General features: G+C 44.7%; 1 protein-coding gene across 1 annotated transcript in view; it reads left to right on the forward strand.

Moving 5' to 3' along the window:
• The first annotated feature begins 8,955 nt into the window (after positions 1-8,955).
• LOC147021188 (uncharacterized) overlaps positions 8,956-20,759 on the forward strand; it is a 70,761-nt gene continuing 58,957 nt past the window's right edge. Inside the window, 2 exon segments of the mRNA XM_085893649.1 lie at positions 8,956-9,037; positions 20,589-20,671. Of these exon segments, the coding sequence (XP_085749775.1) occupies positions 20,670-20,671 (2 nt within the window). The 5' untranslated portion in view covers positions 8,956-9,037; positions 20,589-20,669.

The following is a 20,759-nucleotide window of genomic DNA, read 5'->3' on the forward strand; positions in this document are numbered from 1 at the left end:
TTATTGCCCCTTCAGCTTGGAGGGAAGACGAACTGAGGGAAGAGAATGTGCTGACAACCTGGCCGCATTCGCGCGGCTCGATGTCCGCACTTTCCCGGAGCACCAGTTGCCAGAGAACGGACCAGGGCAGCCAAACCCAGAGGAGGCAAGACGAGGTGGTCTCCCGTGATGAGATGGTTGACCGCTTGTAGTAATGCGCCAGACGAGACATCTCGGATGCGTGCGATGCAGTCAGCCGCAGACCCAGACAGACACGGGACCAAGCATTAATGTACTCTCCATCGTTTTTGGGGTGAGGTCCGCTCCTCCGTCGCCTGCTCTCATTGGGTGGGCGGTGTGTCGTGGCTCCGCCTTCTTGCAAATGACCAACCCGGCTATGGTCGCCCATTGGGTGGAAAATGACGCATACCCTTATTTTGCGCACAACCAGAGCGAAGCGCCTGGTGAGCATATTTGGTGCGAAATCCACACCGTCTGGGGCATGGAATTCCAGACACGCCCGCATGCCAGTGAGCGCATGAAGAGCGTGGACAATGCGGCGAGCAGAGTGTTGTTGTTGGTGACGTAAAAATTCTAACTATAAAATAATTCACAGCAAACGTACAATTAAACACCCATTTGACACAGGGGATGAATTCTAACTATACACATATACTTAACGAAATAACTGAGCTACGGGAACCTGTCTGTTGTGTGCTCATGGCTGCCAGATTCGCAACACTATATCGTTTTTGGTCTTATCTTTCAATGGTGAAGAATCACTGAAAAAATTCTAGTCGTCGTATCTGGATCCGGATATCTATCTATAATTCCAGCAATCTGTGTGTGTGTGTGTGTGTGTGTGTGTGTGTGTGTGTGTGTGTGTGTGTGTGTGTGTGTGTGTGTGTGTGTGTGTGTGTGTGTGTGTGTGTGTGTGTGTGTGTGTGTGTGTGTGTGTGTGTGTCTGTCTGTTTGTTTGTCTGTGACCGCCGTTTTTCGACGACCACTGGTCCGATCTGATTGAAACTTGCCAGGAATATTGCCAGGGACCCGAAGATCTGCCTTTTCAAGGTTTGATATTAATCGGACCAGCGGTTCCCAAGTTACGGCCATTTTCTTGCTTTTTTCAGTGTTGAAAAGGTGTATATATATATATGGCAGCTGAAGTGTCGTTCCACCTTTTCACCTTATCATGCCATTTTTTCCCAAAGATATCTCAGAAAAATGATAACCTGCATATTAATAATAATAATAATAATAATAATAGCAGCACAATAATTGGCAGTAATAAAAAGAATAACGTGATACAATGACCAATGTCTATCAACCAATAACGACATATATTGTCTGTCAACCAATGACGGGACACGGTGTTATGACGTCACAATGCTTCCTCTTTTTCTTATGATGTCACAATTGACTCTGGGACCTGAGTATGTGCTTTTTCAAAGTTTGATATCGTTCTCCTTCATCCGTTTCAGCTGCTTCCCAAGTGTTTCCCAAGGTTTGAAGGCTGTTTTTTTCCCAAGGTTTGAATTAATTGTTTTGCTTGGTAGACATTTGTGAATACATTAACAGAGGGGCAAGAGAGGAGGGGGCTGAGAGGAGAGACGAGAGAGGAGGGCGTGAGAGGGGGAGAGAGGTGGGGCAAGAGAGAGGGGGGTGTCACAATTCAAGAGAGGGGGCGAGAGAAGGGGGCGAGAGATGGGGGTGAAAGAGGGGTGAGAGAGAGAGGGGGCATCACAATTCAAGAGAGGGGGAGAGAGGAGATGGTGAGAGAGGGGTGTGAGAGGCAGTGGAGAGTGGGGGCGAGAGAGAGGGGGGCAAAACAATTCAAGAGAGGGAAGAGAGGAGGGAGGAGGGGCGAGAGATGGGGGAAAAAGAGAGGGGCGTCACAATTCAAGAGAGGGGGAGAGAGGAGATGGTGAGAGAGGGGGACGGGAGAGCAGGTGTGAAAGGCAAGGAAGAGTGGGGGCGAGAGAGGAGTGGCGAGATGAGGTGGGGAAAGAGGGGCGAGAGAGGGGAGGGAGAGAGAGGAGCGTCACAATTCAAGAGAGAGGAAGAGAGAAGGGGGCGAGAGAGGAGTGGTGAGATTGAGGGCGAGAGAGGAGGAGCGAGACTAGAGGGGAGAGAGGGGGAAGGTGAGAGAGAGGGGGGCATCACAATTCTTCTTCTTCTTTGTTTGATATGACGTCACAATTGACGCTGGAGACCTGAGTATGTTTCCCAAGTTATGGCCATTTATGATACGGTTGGTCCGATCTAATTGAAAAAATGCCTCAATCCAGTAGTCTTTTACGAGAGCGAAGGAACGAAGCTGCACATACTGGCACGCACTTATGGGCAAGCACCTACGAGCCCGCACCTACAGGCCCGCACTAGTTCACCAAAATCTAATCAGTTCATCATTGTCACACACCTAACCGGTCCACAAAATTTCATCCGTCTCCGTCAACAATTTTTTGAGATATCGTGTACACAGGCAAAGGACTGAAAGTGGTGAAAACATAACCTCCTTCATCTTCGATGGCAGAGGTAAATATTTGTTGGTTCACTGTAAGAGTACAGTGAGACATATGATGATTTTTGGTGAAAAATGGGGGTGGTTAAAATGTTGAAAAGTCGGCCTTTGGTGAAAAAGGGAGGAAGATTTTGGGAAGAAAAGTCTTGAAAGTGGGGTCTAAAGAAGTCAAACAAGGGGAATTGGGAGGATTTTGGTGTAGTCAATAAGTTTTTTTTCCCTTCCCCCGTTTTTTTATTTTTTTTTGTATACCTTGTCGAGGCTCGTATGAGAGCTAACACACAACGCACATCAAGGGGAGCATGTGACGAAGGGAGGGAGTGGGAAGGACAAAACTGTGGGGAACAGAGACATGAGGACAGTGGTTTTCAAACTTTTTTTAGTGGCGACCCAATTTCAGAACCTCTCTACATCGCGCGACCCAAAAGATTCAAAACCCTACTCATAATATAGAAGATAAGATTTCATATGACACAAGAACATTTACTGTTTACTTTATTCACCATCGTCGTGTTTTCATAGACAAGCAAACGGAGAATAGCCGACAGTATCCAAATAGTAGTTGAATGTTTCAGAAGTTTAGTCCGAATGCCATTTAGATATATCAGTGAGGACGAGCCTGTTTTTCAGAAACCAACTTCTCTATTCGTGAAGAAGTAGATGACATTGCCAGGATCATATCATGCTCCATTTCTAGGCGATTTCTGTACTTTTATTTGTTTTAATCACCACCAAGGTGGAGAACGACTGCTCACAAAAGTATGATGAAGGATATGACATGAGAACCTTAATGGCGTGCCGTGAAAGGGTCGGGCACGACGGCAGCATTTTGCACCAGAACCTCGACAACTAATGCGTCCGCGCAAGAGCCTGTGCTCCTGAATCCTGCTGGAGCTGTACAAGCTCTTCCTGTGCTGTATCATCTTCATCAGCAATCGAGTCCAGTGGAGCATTGAAAGGGTCCCAAACCAGAGAAAAGAACTGCACATCCAGCTCAGGGTAATAGTGCTCGTACTGTTCAATGAGTGACCGAAGGTGACGTGCCATCTCCCCAGAAAGACTGTCGAGCTCAGTATCATCGTACTGGCAGGTCATAAGATACTCCACCAGACGGGGGAAAGGCTGAAGCGCTTAACAGCTGCTTTGTCTTTCAGTAATTTTAGAGTCGCCAGAAATCCGCTCATTTTTTCGTGAAAAATCATGAGGTTGGCGTCTTTGCCTTGGAGGGAGCGGTTGAGGACATTGAGACGTTCAAAGATGTCAACGAGATAGCACAGTTCTGACAGCCAAGAGACCGACTCAAGCAACGCTACCCATGCCGTTTTCCCTTGTGTGCGTAGGAACTCCTTCAGTTCATCTTTGAGCTCGTAAATGCACAGAAGAAGGTTTCCTCGAGATAACCATCTGACTTGAATGTAGAATAGTAAATTATTATGGTCGGCGTCCATCTCCTGGCAGAATAGCCTGAATAACCTAGTGTTGAGGGCGCTCGATTTGATGTGATTCACCATTTTTACGACTTCTGAGAGCACGCTCTGCAAGGTTTCTGGCAACGTACGAGAGGCGAGCGCTTCTCGGTGAATCATGCAGTGTACCATGGAGGTCTAAGGAGCCACCTCAAGCAATTTGGCCTTGAATCCAGAACGCACTCCTAACATTGCTGGCGCGCCGTCTGTTGTAGAACCGAGCAACTTTCCGAAGTCCAGATCATGGTTACGATAAAACTGCGCTACTTTCCCAAAAATGTCCTCGCCTTTGGTGGTGGCCTCCAATGGTTTGATGAGCAGAGGCTCATTGACAAAGTTATCAGCCTTAATGAAGCGGACCCAGACGATGAGTTGCGCGTACGATGCGATGTCAGTGGACTCGTCCAACTGTATGGCGTGCCACGGCAATTCCTTGATCTTCTGTACGACCTGAGCCGTTACGTCCAGACTCATATCTTCAATTCTGCGTTGGATGGTGTTGTCAGAGAGGGGTATAACTGCCAGTTTCTTCGCCGCTTACTCCCCAACCATCAGAGATACCATTTCCTTTGCACATGGCAGCACGAGTTCTTCCACAATGGAGTGAGGCTTTTTAGTCTTGGCAACATGGAGTGACACTCGATACGAGGCCTCTATTTCTTGAGAATTGTTCTGATGGCATGTACCCTCTCTGTCAAGACGCGTATTCTTGAGTGCAAGAAGTTTCCTCTCAAAGAACGCTCTCTCCTTATCCTGATAAGGTGCATGTTTTGTCGTCAAATGCCTCTGCAACTTATTTTGTTTCATAGACTCCGTAGAAAGCACTTCGAAACAAATCACACACTGAGGCCTCTGTGCCCCACTTTTATCCACCATGTAGAAAAATCCAAGGTCCAGAAATTTATCCTGGTAAGAACATTCTCAAGATTTGCTAGTGGCCGGTGCTGCCATCACAAATAAGGTCTCGAGTCATACGTGGAGACGTGAATACACGTTAATGATGGAGTCTGAGTCTGAGAGGCCTTGGATCAAACCACTAATTTCCCGCCAAAATGAACCGCCCTTCAGCGAGCTCACGCATCGGCTGGATCCAATTCCAAGCGTCATGTTGCACTGGTTCCCATACTTTGAACGAACCGTTTATATTAGATCCCGTAAAAGCGAACACCGATCAAAAATAGACAATTTTTTTCGCTGCAAGCGGATGCCCGTGACCCCACAAAATTTGCTCGGCGACCCCACTTGGGGTCGCGCCCCCGGGTTTGAAAAACCAAGCATGAGGAGATCTGTGGAAGGGAGAGGGATGGGATGGGAACATGGGGAATAGAAGATGGACATTGCAGGGACTTTCAGGAAGGAAAGCAGGGAATTTGAAGAAGGTGGGCTTGAGTGGATTATCCGGGGTAGAAAAGATCGAGGATTTGGATGGGGGGTGATAAGAGGTGGTAGTGAACAGCTGTTTTGAAGGCCTGGAGCGAAGAATGGGAATGAATAGAGTGAGGGAGTTTATTCCAAAGGCGGGGAAAAAGAGGAATGAAAGGGTGAATGTGAGCAGTGATTCGTGATTTTGGTAGTTTTTCCAGAAGGGGGTTGTTGGCGGACCTTGAGCACCCTGCGGGAATGTGGTGGGGACAAATCACAGAGAGCATGTGGGGTAAAGCTGGAGAGGAGAGGGGAGAAGACAGAAAAACCACCGACCAACCTGCGGTGATTGAGTGAGAGGCCCAAAGACTCACCCTCATTGCGGGAGATGCCAATGATCTGAAATGCCTTGGTTTCAACAGCGTGAAGCTGAGAAAGGTGGGAGGCAGGAGCACCAGCCCAGAGGGGAGAGCAGTACTCCATCAGGCTGCAGACAAAAGCTTTGTAAGTGGTCAGCAGTTCAGGAGGGCCAAGGAAGGACTTTGCACGACGGAGGATTTCCAGTCGGCGACTGGCTTTGGAGGCGAGGTTTGATATGTGGCTTTCCCAGGAAAGGTCATGGCAGATAGTGAGACCCAGAAGCTTGAAAGAAAGGACTTCTTTCAGAGGATTGTTGAGAAAGTGGAAGGGGGTTTTCTAAACTGTCCTTTCGAAGAGACATAGTGAGAGTGTGAGATTTGCCCGGATTGAAAGACCTTTTCCACGTGTTGGACCAGTTAGTGATTTTATCCAGATCAGCAGTGAGCGAAGAAGCTGCTGCTTGCCGGTCTGAGGGATGACCGATGGTACGGCAGAGGGTGGAGTCATCGGCAAGGAGATATAGAGGATTTTCCAGAGAGTCGGAGAGATCATTGATGAAAACCAGAAAAAGAACAGGGCCCAGAACGTGACCATGAGGAACTCCAGCCTGGACAGGAAGGGGGGGATGAAAGAACTCCATTTTGGCCCACACGGTGACTGCGACAGGAGAGAAAGTCTACGAGCCATGAGTGGAGATGGCCTTGCATACCATCGGAAGAGAGTTTGGTGAGTAGGGCAGGGTGCCAGACTGTGTCAAAAGCACGTGATATGTCCAGGGATACGGCTCGGATTTCCTGTCTGGCATTGAGGGCTTCCATCCATTGTTGGGAGAGCAGAAGCAGCATATCCAGGATACAGTGACCTGGTGTGAAACCAAATTAATGATCAGAAATCAAGCCATTGGAGAAGAGGAAGGATTTGATGTCTGAAGCGATGATGGATTCCATAACCTTGCTGATGATTGGGAGAAGGCTGATTGGTCTGTAGTAGCAGGGATCTGTTTTTGCACCTTTTTTGTGCAGGGCAGTGATGTTTGCTGATTTCCAAGCAGATGGCAGATGACCTTGAGCAAATGAGAGGGTGATTAGAACAGAGAAAGGATGAGCAAGAGCAGAAGACATTCACTTACATGTATATTTTTTGGGGTGCCTCAGAAACCCCAAAGCCCAAATGCTCTCGTACTTCAACAATGACAACTTTAAGTGCGATCGCAACAGTACATTCTCAGTCTTCATCATCGATATTTATTTATCTTGAAATCAATGAATCGATAGTTATTACCTCCATCATCAAAAGTTTATGAAAGTTCCGTTTCAATCCCGTTTGGTTGGTGTTGTTCTGGTTTATCTGAGAGTAGGATGTTTCAAAAGGTTATGGACTTGGTGACAGGTTCGGTGTGACAAAGAAGAATTGATTAGATTTTGTTGAAGATCCGAGGACACGAGAATTTTAAAGATGTTTCGCATCCAGCCTGTGGCTGAATCGGTGTCAATCCTGGTGAACAATCCTGGCAACCTGGCCGCGTTCGCTCGGCTCGACGTCCGCACTTTCCCGGAGCACCTGTCGCCAGAGAACGGACCAGGGCAGCCGAACACAGAGGAGGTGAGACGAGGTGGACTCCCGTGATGAGATGGTCGACCGCTTGTAGTGATGCGGCAGACGAGACGCCAGACGAATCCTGGTGAATCGGTTGCATCGGTGTCAATCCTGGTGTTAGCTTTGTGGTTGGGTGGTTGTCTTTGGATCTTGGAGTCCTGAGTTCGAGCCCCGTTAGCGACTCAATTAACACCAGGTGGGGTTGACTCAGCCTGTCATCCTTCTGAGGTTGGTGAAATGAGTGCCAGTGCACTGGTAGAGGGGTACAGCATCAGCGGCAAACTTGTGCCCCAACAAAATGACAGCTACCCAGGAGCCAAACATCTGCATGCAAGAAGCATCATTGCTGGGGGTGCAGCTGATGCAGTGCCCCCTGTTCCCAGCGACCTGGTGCTCATTTGGCTGACTTTGGAAGGATGACAGGCTGAGTGAAAACATCTGGTGTTCTTTCAACAACACGATAACAGCTCAAACCCAGGACCAGATCTTAATTCATCCATCCTGTTCAACCAACATCATTTTAAAGTGATTCCTCACGATTGATAGATGGACAAAAACGATCTATGACAATGATATCAACAAGTTGTGGACGAGTTCTGGCAAAACTGTGGATTAGTTGGTTCAGTGCCAAGAACAAGGTGATTCGATTTTGGTTCGGGTTCGGATCCAGATCCGGCCTCTCAGTGGATACAAAAGGTAAACCGTTCATCCTGGCGGAGGAATGTGTTCCACCGAGTGCCGGTGCTGTGTGTGGTGGTGACAATCAACTTTTCAAAACGAGGGAAGGAAATGAATTACAAAGAGGAAGAAGAATCTCACACGAGTGGAGCTGCTGTGCACTGTGAGGTAAAATGAGTGCGGGTGCTGTTCACATCCATCTCGGCCGTTTTTCCCCACGACCCCCCAGGGCTCCGTTCCTGAGCACGAAGGAGATTTCGAGACTGTCGACGTTCACTTAACCACCGAAGCTCACACGTCAGATACGTGACTGGAAATTCGCACACACACACTCGAATTTCTACAAGTTTCCACAATGCAGTGATTTTGACGAACTTCCAATCAGAGGGAAGATGACTGAGAACAAATGATGAGGTGAACAGTTCAGAGAGAGGACGTGCAAGAGCAGAAATAGTGTTTGAGGCGACCATTGGAAACAGGTTTTAAAAGGAATGTTTCTGCAGCTGTGACGTATTCACTGCTGGTGACGTTTTAAACCCTCACCCGTGAGGTTTATTCACCTTGTGGGATTCCCTTCAGGGTCGCAGTGCAGCGTGTCGTCGTGGTGGTGACGTCACGGTGCTGTTTTTCACTTCGTGGATCACCTGTACTCGAAGATTGTGTAAAAATTATATATTTATTCCCAAAAGTGTCGGACTGATTATCGTCTCCTTTGAGGACGTTCTTATATTTGTTATGTTTGATCGGAGAAGGACCTCAAAATCTCAAATAACCTTTGTGATGTCAGCATTGCCTTTCAGCGAGATTGTACATTTTATTAAGGCCATGGCAGAGTAGTTAGTTGATTCTAATTTTATCTCTTTTTTTTGTTGTTGTTTGTCTTAAAGTCAGATTGTTTTCTCTTTTCACTGATTATGGAAAGTACCATATGTCGAGCGAAATGTGCTGCAGGTGTCATTCATTCCCGAAGGTAAATCGGAAGTACGTCATCGATCCTTCAACCTCCGTTGGAAGTCAGGGTATTGAATGACTTGTGTCGTTGTGCACCGCTCCTCCTTCCCAATTCCACAACCAGGTATGCATGCATGACGTCATCGCTGGGCACCGTGGGAAGGGAGAAAGAATTCGGTTTTCACTCCTTTTTCTTATTTTCTTCTTTGTTTGTCCGTGCGATGCCTCAACCATCCATTAAACAAGGAAGCTGAAATTTCTGGGACAAAAGTGAAGATGTTATTTGGCAAAAAACTTTTTCATTTTTGATTAAGAAGTTAATTTATTAATTACATCAATGCATCCATTTGTGAATTACTTTATTTCTCTTCTGGGCAATATCTCAGGCACCTTTTGAACTCAGAAGCTCATATTTGTCTTGGCTGCTGATACTTGGCGGTGACCAAGTGATGTGGGTACAAATGGTATTTTTGATTTATTGATTAATTGTCATTTCCAAATATCAGCTTCCGAGCTCAAAATGTGCCTGAGATATTGCCAGGATGAAAAATTAAATAAATAATTAATTACTATCGATTTATTAATTACGTAATCAAAAAATGAAAAATACCATTTTTGCCAAAGCACATCTTCACGTTGTCCCCTAATTTCAGCTTCTGAGATCAAAGGATTGCTGAGATCACCCATAAAAACAAACAAACAAATCAAAAATCACTCGTGGAGCAACACTCAGCAAAAGAGAATGTGGTACCACGGCACTCGGCAGAGCGCATACCTCTGCCAGGTTGAAAAGTTCATGTTTTGAATCCCACTGATGGGCTGGATCTGAACCAAAATCTAATCTGCTTGTTCTTGTCACATGACCAACTCATCCACCGAGTTTTTTTTTTTTTCACAACTCGCCCACAACTTTTTGAGATATAATGATGTGTGCATCAAAATATATTTATAGTTTTTGGACTGATCTATCAATTTTCAAAATTAGTCCTGTGTTGACTTTTTGACCTCAAAATTAATTGGTGGTTAAATTTAGTGACCAGATATGCAAATCCTCTTCTAATTTCAAGTCAATTGGAAGAAAATTGAGGATTTTGGCAAGTGATCATAAGTTGTTGACCTTTTGGCATGTGCTGACCTCAAAAATAATTAGTGTTTGTATTCAGTGAGCTGATACGAAAATCCTGTTCAAATTTAAGGTTAATTGGATTAAAATTGAGGATTTGAAAAAATTCGCCCAAATTGGCCTTCATGTACCTCAATTAATGTGTGGTTGAATACAGTGACCTGATTGTGATATGCAAATGCTCTTCAGATGTCAAGTTAATTGGATTAAAATTTAGTAATTTTAGAAATTTAGCCTACATTGACCCTTTAATCAATGTTTACCTTTTGTCAGATGGTGACCTCAAAAATAATATGTGGTTGAATTCACTGACCTGAAATGTAAATCCTCCACATATATATATTTTTTAATTCGCTGTCGAGGCTCTAATGAGAGCGAACACACAGAACGTACAACAAGGGCAGCAGGAGACGAGGGGTGGGGGAGGGAAGGAAAAAATGGTGTGGAACAGAGACATGAGGAGATCTGTGGAAGGCTGGGGGATTGGGTGGGGTACACAAGACAAACAAGATTGACACGACAGGGACTTTCAAGGCCCTGTCACACCTTGACGATTTAGCCAGCATATGCCGACGTATGAAAAATTTGTCTAAAACGCTGCCACACGTCGAATACGTAATGGGTAAGTTTTGTATACGTTAAGAGCACGCTGAAGCACGCTGGCATATGTCATAGTACGCCGAGCTCGTCGACAAATTTTAAGCATGCTCAAAATTTTTTGACGTATGCCAGCGTATGACTCGCACGTTCCGCATACTCTGGCCATAAGTTGTAGGCACGTTATGCGATCGTTGACACATGTCGACACATGTTACTTGTAAGTTACTCATAAGTTGAAACACGTCGAGGTAATGTTTAGCGTACCCGAAACTTATTTCTAACCTATGAGTAACGTGCTTTGAACCTATGAGTAACGTATCTACAAAGCATATTGACGTATGTAGACTTATTTGACGTCTTCCGGACGACAACATAACTTACTGAACATGTTTCTAACTTACAGATACCGTATAATGGCATATTGGCAGCGTTAAGGGGAATTGGTATATAAAAATTACCCCCGTGCGGGAGTGACAGTCATCTCTGTGAGAAATAATACCACAAGTTCTCAATGTTCAGTTATAACCGAAGACTACTGCGCAGCTCCACTGCGCAGCTCGAACTGCGCAGTTTGGTTAAAGATGACTCGTCATTTTGGCGCGTGCACAAAATTATATTTTGAAAATAAATGCCAACGTTTACATTTCGGGTTTTGAAACTTTTGCACTTTCGGCGGAAAATGTATAAATATAATATACAAGGTCAGCTGCTATGCAATGACACCATTCACTAACTTTTACCATGCCCAGTAGAGAATATATAGCCTCCTGAAGGTAGGGCAGATTTTGCAAATTTTTGAAGTCACGTGACGCGAAAACGAAAGCGAAATTCGAAATTCCGGCCTGACCAAATTTAGATATTGTCCCATAAATTCATATGCCACAATCAAATTCAAGATTGCTTAAGAAATGTAGGAGGAGATAGATTTTGAAAAATCGTCATTTTCGCATTTTTTGCCAACTTTGAAGTCATGTGACACGAAAACGAAAACGAATATCGAAAATCCGGCCTGACCAGATTTGGATATTGTCCCATAGATTCATATGCCACAATCAAATTCAAGATTACTTGTGAAATGTAGGAGGAGATAGATTTTGAAAATCGTCATTTTCGCATTTTTTTGCCAACTTTGAAGTCACGTGACACGAAAACGAAAGCGAATATCGAAAATCCGGCCTGATTAAAATTTAGATATGTCGCATAGATTCATTTGCTACAATCAAATTCAAGATCGCTTGAGAAATGGCGGAGGAGAGAGAATTTGAAAATCGTCATTTTCGCAACTTCAAAGGCCTCGTGACCTTGACCTTGACCTTCGGTGACCTTGAAAGTCATACCATCGTGTACGTCTCATCGACCTCTATCAGGATCACGAATGACCAGATCTCCCGCTTGAACTTCATTGTGAACGGACGGACGGACGGATGGACGGATCGAAGGACATCGACACCCATATTATTAGGTCATGCTCGAAGAGATGACCTAAAAATGGGGTTCACACAGGAGGAACCCATCAGTGTTCCAGACTCCATGGTTTTTTTTTTTTCTTCGGCATGACGGTGATGTTGACACTTCGATTTCTATGATTTAAATCGTCGAGCGGCAGCCTATTAATTATATTATATTATAACCGCACTAGAAATCTAAGTGGCAACATCACCGTCATGCCGAAGAAAAAAAACAAAAACATGGAGTCTGGAACACTAATGGGTTCCTCCTGTGTGAACCCCATTTTTATATACCAATTCCCCTAAGGCCTAAACGCTGCCAATACGCCATTAGACGGTAGCTGTAATTTAGAAGCATGTTCAGTAAGTTCTGTGGTCGTCCGGAAGACGTCAATATGCGTTGGAGATACCTTACTCATAGGTTCAAAGCACGTTACACATAGGTTCAAAGCATGTTACTCATAGGTTAGAAATAAGTTTTGGGTACGCTAAACATTACCTCGACATGTTTCGACTTGTGAGTAACTTGCAAGTAACGTGTGTCAACCATCACATAACGTGCCTCCAACTTATGGCCAGCGTATGCGGAACGTGTGAGTTATACGCTGGCATACGTCGAAAAATTTTGAGCATGCTTAAAATTTATCGACGTACTCGGTGTACTACGACGTATGCCAGTGTGCTTCAGCGTGCTTCAGCGTGCTCTTATCGTATACAAAACTTACCCATAACGTATTCGACGTGTGCCAGTGTTTTAGACAAATTTTTCATACGTCAGCATACGATGGTGAAATTGTCAAAGTGTGACAGGGCCTTTAAATCATTGAGCGGCAGCTACGCCACGTGATCGTCGGCGATATGCTGCCGCGCTATGCATAAGTTAGACTATCGTTGGGCATAGGTTGTGAACGCCAACAACACGCTAAGCAATCTTTGGTTTAAGTTATCTATAAGTTATCGAAACGTTCTGTGTACATTACTAATACATTATGCATACGTCCAACTCATTATGAATATGCCCAAAACTGAAAAAAAAACATGAATAGTTCAGCGTACGCCAGCGTTTTACATACATTTTGATACGTTGCCATACGCTAGCTAAAACGTCAAGGTGTGACAGGGCCCTCAGGAAGGAAAGCAGGGAATTTGAAGGAGGTAGGTTTCGGGTGGATTGGTGGGGGAGAAATTATCGTGGTTTTTCATTGGGGAAGATAAGAGATGGTGGAGAGAAGAGTGGGATTGAAGAGAGTGTGGGAGTTTGTTCCAAAGGCATGAAAAAAGAGGAATGAAAGAGTAAAGGTGAGCAGTGATTCGTGCTTTTGGTAGTTTTACCAGAAAGGGGTTGCTGGTGGACCTTGAGTGCCCTGCATAAATAGGGAGGAGACATTTCTCAGAGCAAGGGGGGGCGGGCGAGGCCGGAGAGGAAACGGGAGAAGATAGACCACCGACCTGCCTGTGGTGAGAGAGTGAGAGACCCAACGACTCGGCATCATCGTGGGATATACCAATGTTCCTAAATGCCCTGGTTTCCACAGCATGACGCCAAACAAGATGAGATGTGGGAGCACCAGCCCAGAGGGGAGAGCAGTAGTCCATCATGCTGTGGACAAAAGCTTTGCATGTGGCGAGGAGTTCAGATGTGCCAAGGAAGGATGATGCACGACAGAGGATGCCCAGTTGACGACTGGCTTTGGATGCTCTTGACAGAGGAGACCGAAGTAAAGGCCCGCTGGGCCAGTTGCTTTGAGCGGTTCAACCAGGCTGATCCACCAGCTGTCGAGTTGGATGTCAGGGCTGTTACAATCCCGATTGCTCACCCTCCAATCATCTGTGGTCCACCTTCGTTTGTGGAAACACATGCTGCGGTGAACCGGATGAAATGGGGTAAATCTCCTGGGACCTGTTGCATCCATACTGAACTTCTCAAGGCTGGTGGAAATATTGTACTCATGTCGTTGCATGTAGTTTTGTGCTCTGCCTGGAACACAGGCATCATCCCCACTGATTGGAAGAGGGGCCTTGTTGTTCCTATCTGGAAAGGGAAGGGTGATCGTCAAGACTGCAACAACTACCGAGAGGTGACGGTGCTCTCTGTGCCAGGAAAGTTCTTTGCTCAGATAATTCTTGATAGGGTTCACCACCATCTGATTGAGCACCAGAGTGCAGAGCAGTCAGGCTTTACACTAAAGACTTCAACGATTGACCATGTCCTTGCTCTTCGGGTCCTCACCGAACGCAGATGAGAGTTTTGGCACGGGCTGCTTGCAGCCGATGTTGATCTCTGGAAAGCGTTTGATTCAGTGAATTGGGATGCCTTCTGGAAGATTATTGGTCTTCATGGGGTGCCACTTAAACTGATAAATCTGATGCTTGAACTATACTCTGGAACTGAGAGTGCTATGAGATGTTTTGATACCATCTCTGACTTATTTGCAGTTGTTACTGGTTTTCGTCAGGGATGTGTCCTGGCTCCCACTCTTTTCAGCACTTGTACGGACTGGATTCTGGGGAGGATGTCGGAGAGATTAAGCTGTGGTGCATTGATTCGGAATCTCAATATATTTGACCTTGATTTTGCAGATGATGCAGCTACCTTTGCAGAGACTCCAGATATCTTTTGTCGGCCCTCAATGTGCTGAATGAGGAGTTGGAGCCGCTGGGATTATATTATGGGTTTCCTGGGTCAAAAGGGTCATTCCATGTCAAATTAGCCAAAAAAAATGAAATTCTGTGGGGACCCCCTCAGATTTTCCTGAAAAAATCCTCAAAGCGACCTTAACATATATGAGGAAGGTTTGCCAAGTTATAGCTCAAAATTCCAAGTAGTGTCCGAGATATGGCCCTACAAACACCCGAGCGGTGTTTCAATTCTGGCAGTCGCGAGTTGCAAATTTGTATCTAAAGCATTTTTGGAGGGCTCTAAATTCCAGAGTTTTACAAACAGAGTTATGAAAATTCACACAAATGGTGTCTATTAGTGAGGCTTTCAGAATCTGGCATAAAAAATGTTTTTCTTAAAATACTTTTTTACATAAGTACTCTCAAAAGTAGTGATTTGTAACATGCAGTCAAAAAAATTTGAGTTTTCAAATTGCTGCCAACAGTCAGTTTATTCATCATGAAGAATTTTGTTGATGATTTACATAATCTAGTGACTGGATCATTTACACAAGAAAACTGAAACCTTTTGGAGCAAAATCTTAGGTGCTCTAGGTGTCTGAACTTTGCTCCAGACTCAACGACACTGAAATGTACCCCGGTTTTACCCCAAATATTCACCATGTTGACAGTTACACAGCTCTTTTAAATGTTTTGTCACTTAAAGACACTCATAGGCAAACTGTGGTGGAAAATTCAAGAGTTGTTCTCAATCCCTTCTATTTTTAAACAATTTTTTTTAATGCATCAATTGCTAATGATTCTGCAGTCCCAAAAGCTACTTTTTTTTAAAATAATTTTTTTACTCACAAACGTATAGAAAAAAAAGATATTGTAAGGAAGTATGACTTAAGTAGAATCTAACAATATATAAATCAGTTTGGTAAAGCTTAAAGAAGTGTAGCAAAATAATTTCCAAAGTTAGGCATGAAGCACAACTCAATCTTATTTAGGCTTTAACCTTATACACAGCCCTGTCGTAACTGCCAATGCTCATTGTTACATTTTATTATATCCTGGCAATTATAAAACTGATCACTGTTCACTTTGTGCAATGGATCCAAGTACATTTGTCCAAACAATTTGATATGAAATTATGAAAAAAATAGTTGAATCAGATATTGTACCGACATTTACAAATGGATGTAGACTTTCGTATAATGTACACTAAGTATATAAACAATTAGATATGCAAATGAATATTTTTAATGGTGATTCTTATGATCACATTATGTGTCTTAATTAACCTCTGCCATCGAAGATCGGAGGTTACTGTTTTCACCCCTTTCTGTTTGTTTGTTTGTTTGTTTGTTTGTGAACAGTATTACGGAAAAACTCCTCGACGGATTTCGACGAAACTTGGTGGGGGGATTAGGTATGGTCCAAGGATCATGCCATTAGATTTTTAGATTTGTTCCCCCCCTCCCCCAAAAAAAAATTGTTAGAGAATTTTTTTTTTTTTTTTGCATTTCTACATGTTTTAAGTGATTTCCAACTCCCCCCCCCCAAAAAAAAATTGTTGGAGAAAAACATTTTTTTTTTTTGCATTTCTACATGTTTTAAGTGATTTCCACCCCCCCCCCCCTCAAAAAAAAAATGTTGGAGAAAAGAACTATAACTTTGTCAGCATGTTGACATCATATTTAATGAATAAGATATAAGGTTCACTTGAGTGACCCAGCAGTATTGGCGGCGGAGGTTTTGCACTCTCCCGAGTGCTCCCCCTCTAGTTTGTAGTTGAGATTGGCGGCGGCCTTAAACTAAAATATCCTTTAAAAAATGTGAGCCAAATTAAAGTAACAATATACTTGTTGTGACCAAAAAACACAATTTCATCATTGTGGTGCCAACTTATGGATGCTTGGCATGGCTTCCACTTCAAAAGCATACCTATTGCTTTTATTCCACATGTTTCATCGAACATGTTTTCAGCCGCATCTCACTTGCGAGACGTGGCTCATACAGAGCTCGGCCTTCTTCTTCTTCTTCTTCCCTCTTCTTCTTCTTCAGACAAAACCCTTATGACTTGGCTCTTTTACATACAGGATCCGGATCTCCTTAAATACTAAGCACATGTGCACATCCTCACATTGAGGGTGCCTTTTAAGAGTGTCTATCATGAACTTTTAAATATATTCGGACATTTGCTTTGAAGTTTCGAAAAGTTCACGTTACTATTTAAAGATTATTCCATTTAATGTGTAATTATTTCGTAAATACACAATTTTTTCGTCATGAACGTTGATTGTCCAGGACGGGTGTCGCTATTGGCTCCGTCAAGGCACGTGACGAAATATCGGAAGTTGTTGTTGTTTTTTATTTCTTTTTTCTTCTTCTGGTGAAGACAGGACGTTTAGGATGTGGCTCTTGGACACATTTGTCCTTGTTTTAAATAGAGGGCCTTTTTATAAATAGAAGGGATTGAGAACAACTCTTGAATTTTCGACCACAGATTGCCTATGTGTCTTTAAGTGACAAAAATTTCAAAGAGCCGTGTAGCTGTCAACATGGAGAACACTTGGAGTAAAACCGGGGTAAATTTCAGTCATTGAGTCTGGAGCAAAGTTCAGACACCTATAGCACCCAAAATTTTGTTCCAAAAGGTTTCAGTTTTCTTGTGTAAATGATCCAGTCACTAGATTATGTAAATCAGGGAACAAAATTATTCATGATGAATAAACTGACTGTTGGCAGCAATTTGAAAACTCAAATTTTTTTGACTGCATGTTACAAATCAACTGCATGTACTTTTGAGAGTACTTATGTTAAAAAGTATTTTAAGGAGAACATTTTTGATGTCACATTCTGAAAGTCTCACGAATAGACACCATTTGTGTGAATTCTCAGAACTGTTTGTAAAACTGGAATTTAGAGCCCTACAAAAATGGTTCAGATACAAATCTGCAACTCACGACTGCCAGAATTGAAACACCCCGAGGGTGTTTGTCGGGCCATATCTCGGACACTACTTGGAATTTTGAGCTATAACTTGGCAAACCTTCCTCATATATGTTAAGGGAGCTTTGAGTATTTTTTCAGAAAAATCTGAGGGGGTCACCACAACCCCCAACTGAAATGACACGGATGAGCCAAAACTAAGATCCAGGCTTCCAATTATATCTTGGATGCTCCTATCCTGTCTGTACCTGTTTGTGGCGAAGATGTCGAGGTCATGGAGAGATTCATTCACCTTGGCAGTGATATTCACGTCACTCGAACAGGACGAGCCGTTATCGTGCGCAACCCGTGTGTAACCCGAACGAACGGTTACCGAGGTCCCGTCAGTCCAAATGCACAACTACAGCAGCAATGACCTTTTTAATTCCCCTAACACACACCGTGCTAAGCCAATGAAGGAAAGGACAAGGACGAGCTGAAACATTCAACAAATGGATATTTATATACAATGGGGGGAGGGGGGGACATGGAAGAGCAGAGTTAAACCGACTGTAAATAATGCAAATAATGTACAGCAAAAGCACTTAACAGTTACTACTTATAGACAGGGCCCCAGACACACACGTGCACACACAAAAACCCCAAAAGAAAATGGACCTGCCCACCTCGTGTAGCCCTTGTCGATCCAGCTCGGCGGGACTTAAACCCGCAGCTCAATGCCGCTGCAAACAATGGGTACGGAGAACAGCGTCGGGCTCCAGCACGCTCCTCCGGCACGCAACGAGACGAGAGCCAGTGACGAGATGAGACCAGAAGCCACAATTGCCACGAGACGAGACCAGCAAAACCAGACACCACGCCGTCCTGTCTATTCCTTTTCTCTCTTTCGCTGGTCCCGACAACCACACTTTCTCTTCAGGAGGGAGGGCTTCTTCTCACGCCACTCGCCTCATTGGACGGTTGCGTCGCGCGATTCGCTCGTCGCTCCTGTGATTGGCCGAAAGGGGTGCCAAGTCCGCTGATTGGACCGGGGGGGGGGGGCGTGACGGCCGCCGTGGTGGACCGCCCCCCCCCCAACCAAGGAGAGCAACAGGGTCCTGCGTGGGCTACGCTTATTGGCCGACCGTCGGCAACCTTGCTCGCATCCCCCGGATTTGGTGAGAGAGACGTCAGGTCCTCATGAACTCTGCCCAAGTTCGTGCTGAACCGCACGCGTGTAATGGTGCCGGTGGAGGATGGTGGAAGGAAGCGAAGGCAGGTGTTGTCGTAGGTGAGGGTGATGTAAAAAATCCCATCTATCAAATAACTGCGCAGCGCACATACACTTAATTCCCATAAGACACAGGTTATGGATTCTAACTAGAAACACACTTACCGATATAACTGAGCTAAGGGGACCTGAATGTTGAGTGCAGTAAGCTTCCAGATTCGTAACAATATAAACATGACGTGGGAGTGGAGGGGAAACCAGAGCTAGAGGTTTTCCTCGGGGTGTGGGGGAGAGATGGCAGTGCATTGCGAGTGAGGAATAGAGTTTTTGATGAAGAGAGCAACTCCACCACCAGGCCAAGGCTCAGATCTATCATACCGTGGGAGGAAGTTAACAGGGAGACAGAGACATCTTGAAGGAGGAAAGTTTCTGTTAAGCAGATTATGTCTGGTTTGTCAGTGCCAACCTGTATGGAAAGATCTGTTAGGTTTGAGTGAAGGCCCCAGATGTTTGAGATCGACACTGTGAAGGAAGAGGGAGGGGAGGAGGTTTTGTGTGCAGATGAGGGGGAGGGTTTGATGAGGGAGGAGGGGAAGAGGTAAGGAAAGTTGTTGAAAGAGTGTGGAGGATTGCAGAAGACGATTATTTACAGAGAGAGAGAGAGAGGGCCAGATGCAGAGGAGAAAAGGCTCGGTGGTGATGTGTTTAGATGCAGTGCGGAGTAATAAGAGAGGTGCAGAGGGCAGTTGAAGATTGGAGGAAGTGGAGTGATGAGATGGAAAAGAGAAGGTGGGGGAAGGAGGCAGCTTTGTGGATATGAGGGGGGCAACTTTTGGAAGGGGGAGTAAGGGGGAAGATTGGAGAGAGAAGTTTGATAGGGGAGAGTTGAGGGAGAATGGTGGGATGGGGAGTTTTGAGAAAGGTGAGGGGAACCTTTTTGGACGTCACTTCCAGACTACCGGTTTGGCGATTGGCGCATGTGGATGGCTCGGTAGCGAACTCTCCTTCCAGTCCTGCTCAAGCTTTTTGTGTCCCGGCCGATGGAACTGTACGTATAAAGCTGTCATTGTGTTCAGAACAGTTTTAGCGGGTATTTGAGTTAGCTTATTGAAAGAAGTAGTGGGAGACCTCCTGTTAAGTTTAGGGTAAAGTCCATTGGAGCCTTGGGAGTATGGAGATAAAAAAAAGGTTATAAATAGAGACCAAAGGAGAAAGGAAGGAGTTCGTAAAATGTGTTGCTTAATGTGGGCCACATCAACAATCGGGGAAGCAGAGGGTTTTTATCCCCCGCCGCGTGGCGGAAGGGGGATATTGTTGGCACCCAGGTCGTCCGGCTGTCCGTTCGGCTGTCCGTCCGTCCGGGCGTCAACATTTATAGCTGTGAGTGCGATAACTCATAAATTGTTTGCCATATCGATTTGAAATTTGGGTCACACATGTAACACCTGAAAAGGAAGAACCCTATTGATTTTGGGCATGGCCAGATCCAAGATGGCTGACTGGGGTGGCCATCTTGAAAAAAAATGTTTTTTGTAATAAATGGAAAACCACTTATCTGATTTCAATTATTTTTGGTTCCTACGTTCCTCACCCCTGGGGAACTTTTTTGAGATGATGACCAAATGGTGTCTTATTTCCAATTTACCTCCCTCATTATCTGGAATATCTATGACCTTTTTCATTCGATGGCAGGGGATTCCCCATCTCTGATGGTATATTTTTTTTCTTGTTGTTGTAGGGAGTGTGAGGAAATCGTCTACTTGAGGAAGGCTATGACCGGGTTGAAGGAACGCATGGACAATTTGCAGCAAGTAGCAGAATGTGAGAAATTTGTAGATAATAGTTGGTTACGATAATAGTTGGTTGTTGAGTGAGGTTGCTGAGGATATTGGAAGTGGTGACTGTGCAG

Source organism: Eptatretus burgeri, chromosome 8, assembly GCF_056783735.1.
Source record: "Eptatretus burgeri isolate ZD-2024b chromosome 8, Ebu_testis_v1, whole genome shotgun sequence".
In the NCBI taxonomy this organism is placed as follows: Eukaryota; Metazoa; Chordata; class Myxini; order Myxiniformes; family Myxinidae; genus Eptatretus; species Eptatretus burgeri.